The 13976-nt window shown below is 44.9% G+C and overlaps 1 protein-coding gene across 1 annotated transcript in view; it reads right to left on the minus strand.

Moving 5' to 3' along the window:
- CCBE1 (collagen and calcium binding EGF domains 1) overlaps nt 1-12977 on the minus strand; it is a gene marked incomplete at its 5' end in the record, with an annotated part of 31752 nt that extends 18775 nt beyond the window's left edge. The window contains 6 exons of the mRNA XM_081096547.1: nt 2065-2199; nt 3831-3964; nt 6153-6256; nt 6806-6858; nt 10544-10609; nt 12971-12977. Coding sequence (XP_080952673.1) covers nt 2065-2199; nt 3831-3964; nt 6153-6256; nt 6806-6858; nt 10544-10609; nt 12971-12977 — 499 coding nt within the window. The remainder of the gene's footprint in view (nt 1-2064; nt 2200-3830; nt 3965-6152; nt 6257-6805; nt 6859-10543; nt 10610-12970) is intronic.
- Between the last annotated feature and the right edge of the window lie 999 nt (nt 12978-13976).

Below are 13976 nucleotides of genomic sequence, written 5' to 3' on the forward strand. Positions count from 1 at the left end.
ATAGAAACAGTTTTCTGCAAAAGCGAGCATTATAGAAATGGTTTTCTGCCAGGACCCAGTGTGCCACGGGTTTTTTGTTTTTTTTTTTATGTCTGGCTATCATTCCAAGTAGCATGTAGTGACCCAAGGTCACTTAGGAAGGACTCCTTCCCAGTTAAGAGATGTGATGGTACCTGGGAAAAGCCACTTCTGATCAAAGAAAACAGGCATAATGGGCCTAACAGAGAGAGTTCTCCCCAGGAAATTTCAGCCTCGTCAATGACCCAAACAGACTCCTCGTGAGCTGTGGAAATGAGCCGTGAGACCCTCAAACAAGTAACCAGTAAGAGTCCCCATGAACTGAGCACATCACAGACTTGCTCCCCTGAGTGGGGTAGAAACAAAACCGTTTCCCACCAGGAAGAAGAGAGGGAGCCCAAGGCTGTTTTCTCTCATTCACTGAAGACCTGGGTGGCAGTGAGTGGGAGACTGTGCACATGTGGCAGCTGTCTCAGCCCAGTCCTCGCTTCCGGATTCCAACAACTACTCCCCAGGCAAGCTGCCATGGACCCGCCTCTGGCAGGCCCTGTGTGTGCCGAGGGGAGTGTGGTCATCTTTTCCCTTGGTGGTACATGCTATGTCCTCTGTAGATGATGTCACATAGCTGGATCCTCCCCTGCAGTTCCTCAGGCTGACCACGCCCTCTGCGTGCCCCTGCCCTACACCTAAGCGTGGAGCTGCCTCTATGTCCAGAGGAGGTTGAGAGATAGAAATGGATGGAACTCAGCAGCAAGCTGGCTTTGCTGACCCCTAAATGAAAAGAACAGGGTACCATACCACAAATATGAGCCCTTGTGCCTGGGACCTTAGGGGTCCAGAGTGGCATCCCATGCTTTCTGTAGGAGGGGCCTTGGGTCCCCACTCCATTCACTTGGTGGCCTCAATCCCATTCCTTGTCAGCACGGGGCACTTCCAAGGTGCCCTGGGGAGAAGACAGGAGACCTAATATCTAGAACTTCTTTTGAATGGTTCTCTCTAGAGCCCCTGCTCACTGCAGCTCCTTTATTTTCCACTTGGGTCATGTGCCAGTCTCCTAGGTTCATACTCAAGCTGATGCTCAAACTTGACTGTGCATGGGATTTACTAGAGGCATTTGCATATATGCAGATTTCCAGTCCCACCCTCAGAGTCTGGAGGGGAGGCCATTTTTTTTTTTTTATTTTTTTAAAGAGAGGACCTTAGATGTTTCTGAGAGGTTAGCCAGGACTCACCACCCTTTGAAACATGGCTTCAGGGGACAATAAACCTGCCTCAGAAATTCAGAGTGCAGGCTGGGGATGGGACCACGCCTGTGGCAATGGCAGCGCTGATTTTGCTCAGCTGCAGCCCCTGTGGCTGGCTTCAGATCTCTCTGACTCCCAACCTGTCTGCCACATGGACGCCCTCTTTCCCAGCCTCTCCTCCTACTTCTCACCTGAGAGAATGCTTACTCTCATTTCTGTTTTTACATTTCTTCCCACTTAATGTTCTGTTTTATATTCTCCTAATTTACATTTGCTAATGTTCCCCTTTTCTTGCTCATATATCTCACTGCCCATGAAGACCTGACTGGCACCAACTCCCTGAAGAATTCCATGGCCATCGTTCATCTCAATAATCGAGGTGAAGGGCAGTGATCCCCTAGGACAGTGGTTCTCAACCTTCCTAATGCTGCGACCCTTTAATACAGTTCCTCACATTGTGGTGACCCCCAATTTCATTGTTACAAATTGAACATAATGAAAGCATAGTAATTAATCACAAAAACAATATGTAATTATATATGTGATTTCTGATGGTCTTAGGCAACCTCTGTGAAAGGGTCGTTTGACCCCCCAAAGGGGTCGCGACCCACAGGTTGAGAACCGCTGCCCTAGGATAATGCCAACACACTGCATCCAACAAATATCAGGAGGGAAGGGCAGGAATCAAAGATCAAAGCGGCCCCTGGGAGCTGGTCCCACTGATGAAGAGCGTCCAAACAAGCATAGACTCATCTGAAAGAGGCACAGTGTCAGCTGAAAAATACGTGCATTGCCAACACACCCAGGCAGTAGGGCTTCTCCCGTTTCCGGTGTCTGTCACGGTCATAGCGGTATCCTGGGTAACAAGTACACAGCACGCGGCCGAAGTTATCTGTGCACTGCTGCTCACAGGGGGCCTCGGCACACACATCATAATCTGAAAGAGGAAAGTGTGAGCTCATGTCAACTGCAGTCACTCTAGAGGTGGAGGGGGGTCACCCGGCTCTGGTCTGGAACAGACTTTCTGGGCTGCTCTCTGCTCTAGAGCAACTGTGACATGTGACCACCTATGTTTGGAGGGGCATGCACTCTTCCAGCCATGGGAGCCTCTGAGAAACGTGGTGTCCAGCTCCTCAGTGGTCAGAAGCAAACATCACTTGTGATTTCCCCCTGGGGAGGGGGGCGTTCACCACCTCATCCTTTGGCCTTTGTCCCTCATCCCAAGAGCAAGGGAGCTCTAGCTGGTCAGGCTCTGCTCTGCAGCATTACCAGGGCCTGTTTTGTTGTTGTTTTTAACCAACTGCTGTAGAGACAGGAAGTTCTTTCTGGTGGAACACTCAAGAACAGCCAGCCTGGTGATGGGCGTTGTCCCTATACTGTGGGGAGCAGGACCAGAAGTCAGGCTGGCTTCTAGGATTGTGAGGGAGGCTTTGGAATGGAGATGTGTGTGAGTTAGAGTGTGTGGGGGTTGTAGGTCTGCATGCCAGGGGTTGATTCTGCATGCTGAGAAGGGGCTGAATAAGGTTGAATAGCTAGAGATCTCATTCTGGCCCTTAGCCTGTGTGAATTGGGTGGGTGGTCTATTACTTGTGAAGACTTAGAGCAGTGGTTCTCAACCTTGGCTGCACAGTAGAATCACCTGGGAATCTTCTTAAAATCCTGATTTCTGGGCCTCATCCTCCAGAAATTCTGTTTCTTTGTTACTAATGTTGTGGCCCCACCTCATAACAAAGAAACAGAATTTCCGGAGGATGAGGCCCAGAAATCAGGATTTTAAAAAGGTTCCCAGGTGATTCTAATGTGCAGCCAATGTTGAGAACCAGTGGTTAGAGCATCTCCTTCTCTCCATCCTTACAAACTGGTAGTTAATGAGCCTCTGAAGGGACTTGGCGCTATGTCAGGTGCTCAGACTGAACATTTACTTGCCGACTAGATCCAGCCTCTCATTAATCACTGCACTATCTTCCCCAGGTGCTGACAGATGAGCTACCCTTGGACAGGGCTTGAGCCTGGCTTCACTCTGGGACATATAAAGGTGGAATGTTGGGCTGCTACAGTGTGTGTGTGTGTGTGTGTGTGTGTGTGTGTGTGTGTGTGTGTGTGTGTGTATGTGAGAGAGACAAGGCTCATGCCATTTTCATGATGACCTGGAAAGCTGCCCTGGATAAGTGCTTCTCCCTAAGGTGAAGATTCCAGGCTGCTCTGCCTATGTGTGTCCCTGGTCAAACACGCTTTCCTTAACTAAGCATCACCTCCAGGCATCAGTGTTCTGATGCTCATGCTCATGGGCTTCCACATGGTTATCAAATGCCTACTCTGTGCAGGCCTAGAGGGTGCCGCACCGAGGTGAAGCATGCAGGTTCTGGAGCCAACCTTCCCAACTCTGCCACAATCTCTGTGATCTTGGGTTCTTTAAGCCTCTGTTTCCTTACCTATAAAATAGGGTAACAACAGTACCGACTTCATGGTGCTTTTATGAGATTACATAGGATGATGCGTTAAGCACAATGCCTGACACACAGTGAGAGCTTCACCTGCTCTTCTGCTTCTTAAATTCCTAGTTCTTACACTTCTTTGGGTACCTGGCAGGGACTGAGTTCTCTGGTGCAGTGGTTGCTAACCGGTGGTCCGAGGACCACTGGTGGTCCATGAGGTCTGAAAGGTTGGTGATCACTGCTCTGGAGTACAGCACCACTCTCCTCCTATAGTTTATACTCAATTAATAATTGTTGAACTAGAACAAATCAGATCATCCCGTCACCTGGCCAATTAAGATAATACAGCACAGAAAGCAAAATATATCTGGTTGGCCAGATAATATTTTTAGCTTTGCATGCCTTTGTTGCAACTATTCAACTCTGCTGTTGTAGGGCAAAAGCATTCAGCACTTAAATTAATGGGTATGACTGTGTCCCAATAAAACTTTATTTGCAAAAACAGGCAGTGGGTCAGATGTGGCCCACAAGCATAGTTTGCTGACTCTTAACTTCCAGACCAACAACTATGAGGCAATAACACTGTTTTAATTACAGCTTCTATTCTTTATTTAGCCTAAAAAAAAAAAAGATAAGAAATTCTAGTCTCTGTTTACTATCTATGATAGTTAAATTATGTGTCAACTTGGCCAGGCCACACTACCCAGGTATTCGGTTAAACATTCTAGGTGTTTCTGTGGAGATATTTTTCAGATGAGATTAACATTTAAATCAGTAGATTTGAGTAAAACAGATTGCTCTCCACAATGATGGCGAGCCTCATCCAATCACTTAAAGGCCTTAATAGAGAAAACATGGACCTCCCCTGCTAAAGAGGGAATTCTGTCAGCAGATGGTTTCTGGATTCAAACTCTGACTCTCTCCTGGGTCCCCACTCTGCTGGCCTACTCTGAGGACTTTGGAATTGCCAGCCTCCACATCTTGTCAGCCAATTCTTTAAAAATTAAAATCTCTCGAGAATCCTAACTAATACACCATCTTTTCTGAGATCCTACATTTATACTTGGCATTTTTGGGTAATAGAAACCTTTATGACTAAAAGTATTTTTAGTAAAAGATAAACAAGCCAATACTGACTTATTCTCACAAATTAAAACAACTTTTGAAAATGTTCTAGCAAAAGCAAGAGAGCAGAGCATTAGTTATGACAGAGCAGCTTTCAGCTCCTGAGACCACTTTTCCCGGAAATACTCAGTTCTAGGTTACATTAATCATAGGTGCTGTGGCCCCACCTTGGGGTGAGGGAGATTAGTTTTGTCCCAGATGTTTGAAACCACAATACCTAAAATTTAAAGGAACTGTAAGTATGTGGTATCCGTATAATGTGTTTTTAATTAGTTGGGGTAAGGTCTTTAGCTGGGATCTTAAAATGATTGGCCTAAACTTAATTTTCTTTCGGTAGCTGCCACATTGAAATATAAAAGACACAGCTGGTAACTGAGAAAAGCTGGCTTATAAAAGAAGGCAATTACTTTAATTTTTGTGGGTTTTTTCCACCAAGCTCTCAGCAATGGAATTGGCTGGCATGAGAAAGTCAGTCTTGCAGAGACCTGAGGTCATATAAACCATCGTAGGTGATGAGATTTCCTAAGAACCTTCCTCAACACAACTTCCTCAGAGGTCCCAGCTATGGATTAATGAACTCTGCCATCCTTCCACCGAAGAGAGCAGTCAACAGGAGGGATTCATTTATTTCTAACAAATAAAACAATTGCTCTCCATGAGATAACACAACATGCAGTAGCTTGGCTGGGCTCAGGGACCTGCCTTCTGGGGCAACAGTGAAGAAACCCATTTCACATCACTCACTCACCTGTCTGTCCCCAGCTTTGGGCCAACTAATCTCACGCTCTTCAAATGGTTCTTAGCCTTCCCTATGTCAGTGCTTAATCCTTTGCGGTCTTCTTCCTCCTACTTGTCTAGGTGCTTGGCAGCCTTCCCAGATAACCTAGCTTGAGTCTCCCCCCTCTTAGACACCACCTCTGACCACGCTGGTCCTCTGTGCTACGTGCCCCTCCCCTCCACGCCCCTGAACACTTGCTGTACTGCAGGCTTCTAGCGCACATATTTCAGTTATTATTAATAACAACAACAGCAACCATAACAGTAACCGCCACTAACCAAGCTTCTGATCTAAGTCCTTTAGATGCGGTAATAGTCTTAAACAACCATATGAGTCAAGTACTAAGACTTTCTTGCAAAAACTAAATTTAGAAAGTAACTTTGAAGTGTGCTGTGGACTGAATGCCTGCATCCTCCTGAAATCCATAGTTGGAAATCCTAACCCTCAATGTGATGGTTCTGGGTGGGGCGCTTTGGGCGGTGATTCAGCCATGAGGGTGGAGCCCTGATGAATGGGATTAATGACCTTGTAAAAGAGACCCGCGTGAGCTACCTTGCCCTTTCTGCCATGTGAAGACACAGCAAGAAGACGGTATTAACCAGGAAGTTCTCTCCAGATACTGAATCTTGCAGCACCTGGATCTTGGACTTGCCAGCCTTTAGAACTGTGAGACATAAATGCTGGTTATTTAAGCTGCCATATATGGTATTCTTGTTATAGCAGTCGGAATGGACTCAGGCGACATGGAACCATGAGGAAATCCCGGTCTCTCTGATTCTGCGCTGTCCAGACCCTGTCTGCTCAGCTGGAGGGTGAGGGGGTTGAGGGCCGGGCCTCTGTCTCTTCAGGACTGGGCTGCACACAGGGCTTGCTGATGGTCATGTGAAGGGGTTTCAAGTTTAACACATGGAAAGCAGATAGAGAGGTAGGGGAGGGAGGCTGTGTTCTGTGTGTGATATGCTCATTAGAGAATTACTCAATGTATGATTACATGTTGTGTAATGATTTAGACAGAGCATGCATGCTACATATAACCAAATCGGCATTGGAAGGATATAATGCCCTCACATAGAAATTACACACACACATGCACAGATAACCAGACACAGATAACACACATACATTCCAGGCACATCTGAACATTACAGACATCTGGTGATTAGTCAAGAACAAGGTGAGAAGGCAGAATCTTCCCTATGACATACCTTCTGGGATGCATTGTCCGAGAACAAATTTATACCCTTTGCAGCACTTTTTCCTAAGAGGCAAACAAACAAAAACACATTTTAAATGGGACATGTTAGATAAAAATATCATTCTTTCCAGTTACTGGTCTTGAATGAAATACCTTGTGCCCAGGAAACACTAAGGCAACACAGGGTGAGTTATTTTAAAGGAAATCTGAGATAAAAAGGAAATAATATTGTCCATATCACATGACCACATCTTCTAATAGCAGAATGTCCTTCTCATCACATGTTCCTTTGAATCCCATGAAGTGAATTCACTCAGAGATTTCAAGATACTTAAATTAGATAATTCCAGGTCTGCAGGAATAGGTATGAAAAGAACCTTCGAGGCTGACCTTGCCCCTCATCCTACACACCAAGGATTCACAGGACTTGCCAGTGATAATAACAATTAGCTAAGTATAATCACCACTGGATAATTATAACATACTGATTCTAGTTATAGTAGAAGACGGGGACTGGAACCCAAGCATTCTAACTCCCACTGGAGTACCATGGAAGGCACTGAAAGGGACCTAAATTAGCTAAGGATGAAAAAAGCAAACAGGCAATTACTAACCCACATACAAGTTTTACATCTCTGCCTGTGGTAGAGAAATGGTGACATCCATTCCAAAGGGAATCTCCACTAAGAAGATTCCACCTCTGGTAGGAGTGCGGGCTCCTAACAGGCCTACCCCTCTGCAGATAGCAGCTGCATCCTCCGGACAAAACAGCATCCGTCAACTATGTGAGAGTTCCGGAGAGTCAATCCAACTGGCAGACTTAGGAGGAGAGTTGAAATTTTGAACAGGGGACCAACACAAGGTAATTATTTTTATTAGAAACTAGAGGCCCGATGCACGAATTTGTGCACCAGTGGGGTCCCTTGGCCTGGCCTGCAGGATCAGGCTGAAACCAGCTCTCTGACATCCCCCAAGGGGTTCCAAATTGTAAGAGGGCACAGGCCAGGCAGAGGGACCCCACCGATGCACAATCAGGGCCAGCGAGGGATATAAGAGGTTGGCCAGCTGGGGAGGGAATGCAGGAGGGCTCCAAGGCATGTCCGGCCTGTCTCACTTTGTCCAGATCAGCTGGACCCCAGCCGCAAGCTAACCTATCCGTCGAAGTGTCTGTCCCCTGGTGGTCAGTGCACATCATAGCGAGCAGTTGAGCGGCCTTAGCACATCATTAGCATATTATGCTTTGATTGGTTGAATGGACAACCAGACAATCAGACACCTGGACACTTAGCATATTAGTCTTTTATTATATAGGACTAGAGGCCCAGTGTACGAAATTCATGCACTGGGGGGTGGGGATCCCTTAGCTCAGCCTGCCCCCTCTCACAGTCCAGGAGCCCTCAGTGGATGTCCTACTGATGGCTTAGCCACAGTCTGGCAGCAGAGGCTTGGAGCAGGTGCCCCGTGTGTGTGTGTGTGTGTGTGTGTGTGTGTGTCCCCACTGGGGCCTGCCCCCAGCCACACCACATAGGCTTGGAGCAGTTGTCCCATGTGTGTGTGTGTGTGTGTGTGTGTGTGTGTGTGTGTCCACTGGTGGCTGCCCCTAGCCGTGCCACAGAGGCTCGGAGCAGGCGCTGTGTGTGTGTGTGTGTGTCCATCCCCACTGGGGGCCTGCCCTCAGCCGTGTCAGAGGCTCGGAGCAGGCACCCTGTGTGTGTGTGTGTCCACTGGGGGCCTGCCCCCAGCCATGCCGCGGAGGCGTGGAGCAGGCACCCCTCTGTTTTGATCTCTCAGGCTCCTGGCCGCGCCTGCGTGTTGTTCTCTCCCTTGAGCAGCGGCCAGGGTGGGCTGGAAACTTGGCTTCCTCCATCGCCCGGGGCAACCCAAGCCTCCAGCTCTGTGGCCACCACCATCTTTGTTGGGTTAATTTGCATACTTGCCCTGATTGGCTGGTAGGTATAGTGGAGTGACACCAATTTGCATGTTTCTCTTTTATTAGTGTAGATAATCAAAGGTGGGAACTAAAGCAAGTGCCCTTCAACCACGTTAGACAAGGCCTGCTGTTGAAGAATAATTTGATACACTTAGATGTCTTTTTTCCATCACATTGTAGTAAAAAATAATTTAACAGCATTGTTTTCTACTTTTGCAAATAGCATACTCTATACTATTGGTCAAATCCACTCTTGTGGGCTGGTCTGCTAGGTAGATTTCATCTGCCAAATGAAAGAGAAACTCCAGCAATCTCTTCCTAAGACTTCTAAAATTTAGAAAAATTATATTCAATCCATCACTTACAAATTTTACATAAAATTTATGAAAAATGTATACAGCTTGTAAACATTGCATCTGGCAGGAGAAGTTTCTGAGGCCCCATCGGGTGCTGCTACACTGCCTCCTTTCTCTCTGCAATATGTCTCATGTGCAGCCCAGCTGCGAGAGATAATCTTACTTCAAAGGCGTAACACTGGGCTTTCATTATAAAACACAGTGGCATCTGGGATGCTCTCAAAACTGACTTGAGTGAACTAGCTAAGGGCCCCCTGTGCTGCAAATGACACATTTGCCTACCTGTACGTGTCCACTCAACATAGGCTATTTTGAATCTTTCTTCAGCATATTTATGTCAAAAGGGAGTGTATATATATTTTATGTATATATTTTAATGTATATGCACATATTTCTTCATATATAAAGAAAATGTACTGATATAAATGGCAGGTGACAGCATCCAGAGTTTTCCCATTAGATATAATTTCCCACCATCTCCGGCTGAATTATAATTTTACATGACAAAAGAATCCCATGGGGTATAAATTTATGATAATTACTATTTCTAACAGAGGTAGAGGATCCACGTTTATATTCCATGAAACTTAAACTCTGCCTAGTTTTCCATGGTTTAAGAAAGACCAAGTTCCTAACAACCAAGAAGAAAACTGGCTTAATTGAGCATTCATTACAATTTTATGGTTATTAGTTACTGTGTTACATGACGCTGTCCGACAGAAATCTGTAAGAGGAAAAGCGGTGCACTCCATGGTCTGAAATTAAGTGATTCATGAGAGAGTTGAATGGAGGGGGAAACATGTGTTTTTGATACTCATGTCTCAAGGATAGCACCACATTTTAACATATGGTTCTGTGTGGCTCTTTCTACTTAAATGGTGCATCCAAGGTACAGCCTCAGAGGTGTTCGATGGCATTTTAAAATTCATGCAAATGAATGCAATCCTTACAATCTCTCTTTCCACATCTGAGACATTAAACTTGGACACTCTGACCTCATTGAGCATTTCAAGGGCTTGGGCTTGTCCACACAGTGGAATCCAAAGTAACCTGTCCTTGGCCTTGTTACAAAATTAAGAGAGAAAGCAGTGATTTGATATGTTTTCAAAAGGCTACAGAGCCCTGGCAGGAGCAGATCTGAGCTTCAGGATGGGCACGCTTCATTTAAATACCTGCTCAGCTACGACTTACCTTCCCCTCCGCTGCTTTTTCTTAATTGCATAACTAATGCCATGTCCCTGCTCAACAAAAGGAGGTTTGAGACGCCTCCACAACCTCCTGTCTCCCCCAGAATTCCTGGGGATGTAGCATTATTTTGCATGTTAAACACACATCCATCATAAATCACCATTTAAAATAAACAATTGAAATATTCCAAAAACAAACACTGGCTACACATGTTCTACTGGTTCAAAGATTACTTAGGACATAATTTGCGCATAATGAAGTTAAGCCAGCCCACGTGAAATCTCCTGGTTACGCAAGCACTTGTTAGTCCTAACTGCAAACACGGCCGTGTGGTTTTTATCTGTAAGCAAAACAAACGCAGACGGGGGAAAGCTCATGTGGATTCCGGGGAGGCCGTCCTTCTTAATATGCTTCACGTGGCGCAGCTTGGTTTTCCAAATGCAAATGCTTTTCTCGTTTCTTGGCAAGAGGCCGTGGTGATTAGACAGTTGTTACACAGAAAGGGCGACATCTGGTAATCAGGAAAGTCTGTGGAGGTTTCCCCTGGGTGCCTCCGAGTAAGTAACACACATGAAAAAAATCATAAATAAAAACAGTGCAGCCTGAAATATATCCCATCAACCGATATGTGTGAGAGCTTTTGGAAGGGAAAACTAAATCAAGGCAATGAAGATAATAGAGGTACGGTCATCCGACTGTCGGCTGTTAGTTATCAGACTCTAGAAAAGAATTTGAAAAAATAACTGCCTAAGAATTAGAGGACTACAAGGGACTTCGAAAGGTCAAGTGAATTAGTAGGCAAGAAATATGTCAACACATGCTCCAAGGCAACAGTAAATTTTCCTATGATTTACTTAGGGTTTCCTTTCCAGAACTGCCTAGACATGCACCAGATAGATCAGACTTTTTTTTTTTTTTTTTTTAAATGAGAGAACTGAACTTTTGTGAGTTCCTGGTGCCAAGCTATGTGCAATGGGTGAAGCAATGGCTTTAGGGTCAAGCAGACCAGGTTTGCAGTCTGGCTCTGCCACTGGAAGAGCTCAGGATGTGGCCTTGGGCTTATACCTGAAGCTCGCTGAGCTTTAGATTCCTCATGGATAAAACATGAACAATAACATTTGCTTTACAGGATTATCACACTGATTACAGATAACAAAGGTACCTAGCACAGGGCCTGGTTCAGGGTCAGAACAGTGTGCTAGCTGCAGCTTTCTTTTCTTTTCTTTTTTGTTTTTTATTCTCACCCGAGGATATGTTTTTATTCATTTGAGAGGGAGAGGAAGGGAGAGAGAAAAAGAGAAACATCAATCAGTTGCCTCCTGTACATGCCCCAACCCTGATCCGGGATCAAACCCACAACCTGTGTATGAGCCCTGGCAGGGAATTGAACTTGAAACCTTTGGGTGTAAGGGACGATGCTCCAACCAACTGAGCCACCCAACCAGGGCTTTTTCTTCTTTTTTAAAAGAGATATGTAATTTACCTATTCTTTTCTCTCTTTTTTTAAATTGAACTTATAGGGGAACAGGTTTCAAGTGTATAACTCAATAAATGATCGTCTGCACACTGCATCGTGCACCCATCGCCCCTAGCAATAATGAGTGAATAAAAAAAGCTGTGGTACTTTCACAACGGAATACTAGCTGCAGCTTTATGAACACGGCAAGAAAACTACAAGAGTCATGCCACCCAGATGCCTTCATCTTAAGACTCATCTCTTTCTTCCACTTCTTATTCAGTGGTAGATGCCCTGTCTTCTCCCAAAAAGCAGGGGCGGGGAACCTCTGGTTTCAAGATGATGGAAAAGTCATATTGTTGTCTTCTTCTTCCACAGGTTAATCCCAAATAACGAAATGAACACAAAATGAAAATGCAAGCTCATATGCCATGGATCCTCTCTAACTCAGAACGTGGCCAGTGGATGGAAGGATGGGAGTGATTTTTCAGAGTGGAGCAACTCAAACCTAAGTGCCTCCAGAGGAGCTCATCATGAAGCAAGGCTTAGGAATTGCAGACACCAGGCATTGAAGAAAGTGGAGGCCCAAAGAGAGCAAGATGAGCTGAAAGTTGGGCGAGAAGTTGGATTTCCAGGCCCCGCTCCAATTCCAAGCAGTTAGCCTGATACCCTTTCCCACTCATGCAAAAGGCAGAAGGTATATATTTGTGAGAACTGTACGGGAAAAACTCAAGACTGGGACACCAAGCCAGGGGATTGAGTGGAACCCTGACATGCAGAGTTCCCGATGTTTTTAAAGAACCCCTTCAATTTCATATTTCATATTTCATTCCAAAACAATGAAGCTCTCCTGGTGATGGCTTCTAAAGGCAAACTGATGGTGGCTTCCTCCCATCAACTAGTCAGTCCCAAATGAAGACGCATGAAAATCTGTAGAGCCCAACTTGCCTAATTCATGTTCACCATTCCAATGACGCTGTGGAATGCCTGTGGAGGGGGTCCATAAGAAACTTTAGTCAGGAAGAACACAGAACATGAAATCCTCGAGGCTATAATTAAGGGCCCGAGGATCTAAAAGTGGTCCTGAATTTCCTTGTAAAGCTCCTAAGAGTGAGGAAGCCTTCCTCTTTCCCTTTTAACCTTCTTGCTTTCCAAAACTTTTGAGCTTTGCGTGACTTCCTGTGAATTACTAGGATTCCTTTCATGCTAGAAGTCCAGAGAACAGAACCCAGTAAAATGACTCACCTCCCATCTCGGCATGCTTGGTTCCAGCCTTTAAGCCAGAATGTGCACCCCACCACCCCAAAATGGAATGATATGTTTACTACAGCAATCAGTAAATTAAAAACCAAACAAACATACCCATTTATTCATCTATGTATAAGCTTGTTACTGCCACATCAATGATAATACAGAGAGAATTGTAAGGAATCTATTACGTATAACTTGCTGTAGTGTATGCAATTACTGATGGTGAATCAAATGATGGAAAAAGTATGGTAGTTCATAAAAGAATTAAACAGAGTTACCACGTGATCCAACAATTCCACTTTTGGGTAGACAGCCAAAAGAATTGAAAATGGATGTTGGTTCTTGGCAGCACCTTTCACAATAGCTAAAAGGTGGCAACAACCCAAATGTCCATGATCAGATGACTGGATAAGCAAACTGTGCTATATATGCACAACAGAATAGTATGCATACATAAAAAGGAAGGAAATCCTGACACAGGCTACGATATGGGGAAACCTTAAAAACATTATGCTAAATGAAATAACACAGAAGGACAAATATTGGATCATTCCAATTATATGAGGTACTTAGAATAGTCAAATCCACAGAGACAGAAAGAATGGCGGTTGCCAGCGTCTGGGGGAGGGGGCACGGGAAGTTATGGTTAGAGTGTTAATTTGGGAAGATGAAAAAGTTCTGGAGATGAATGGTGATGATAATTGCATGACAATGTGGAAAAACTTAATGTCACTCTACTAAATACCTAAAAATGGTTAAAGTGGTAAATTTTATGTTGTGTATCTTTTACTACACAAACACAAAGTGATCAAGTGCTTACTCCTCTAACCATTAATACCCTGGTCATGGTATCATCTAGGTTTTAGCTGTGTGAATTACAGGGGAAAAGTGTGTGTGGTTATTCTTAAACAGAACTAAGGTAACAACCAGAAGGTATTTACCCCTACAAGACTGTGGGTGACAATAATGTCTTCATTTAACAAATATTCATATTGCATCT

This window comes from Myotis nattereri (assembly GCF_964212035.1).
Source record: "Myotis nattereri genome assembly, chromosome: 8".
Classification (NCBI taxonomy): domain Eukaryota; kingdom Metazoa; phylum Chordata; class Mammalia; order Chiroptera; family Vespertilionidae; genus Myotis; species Myotis nattereri.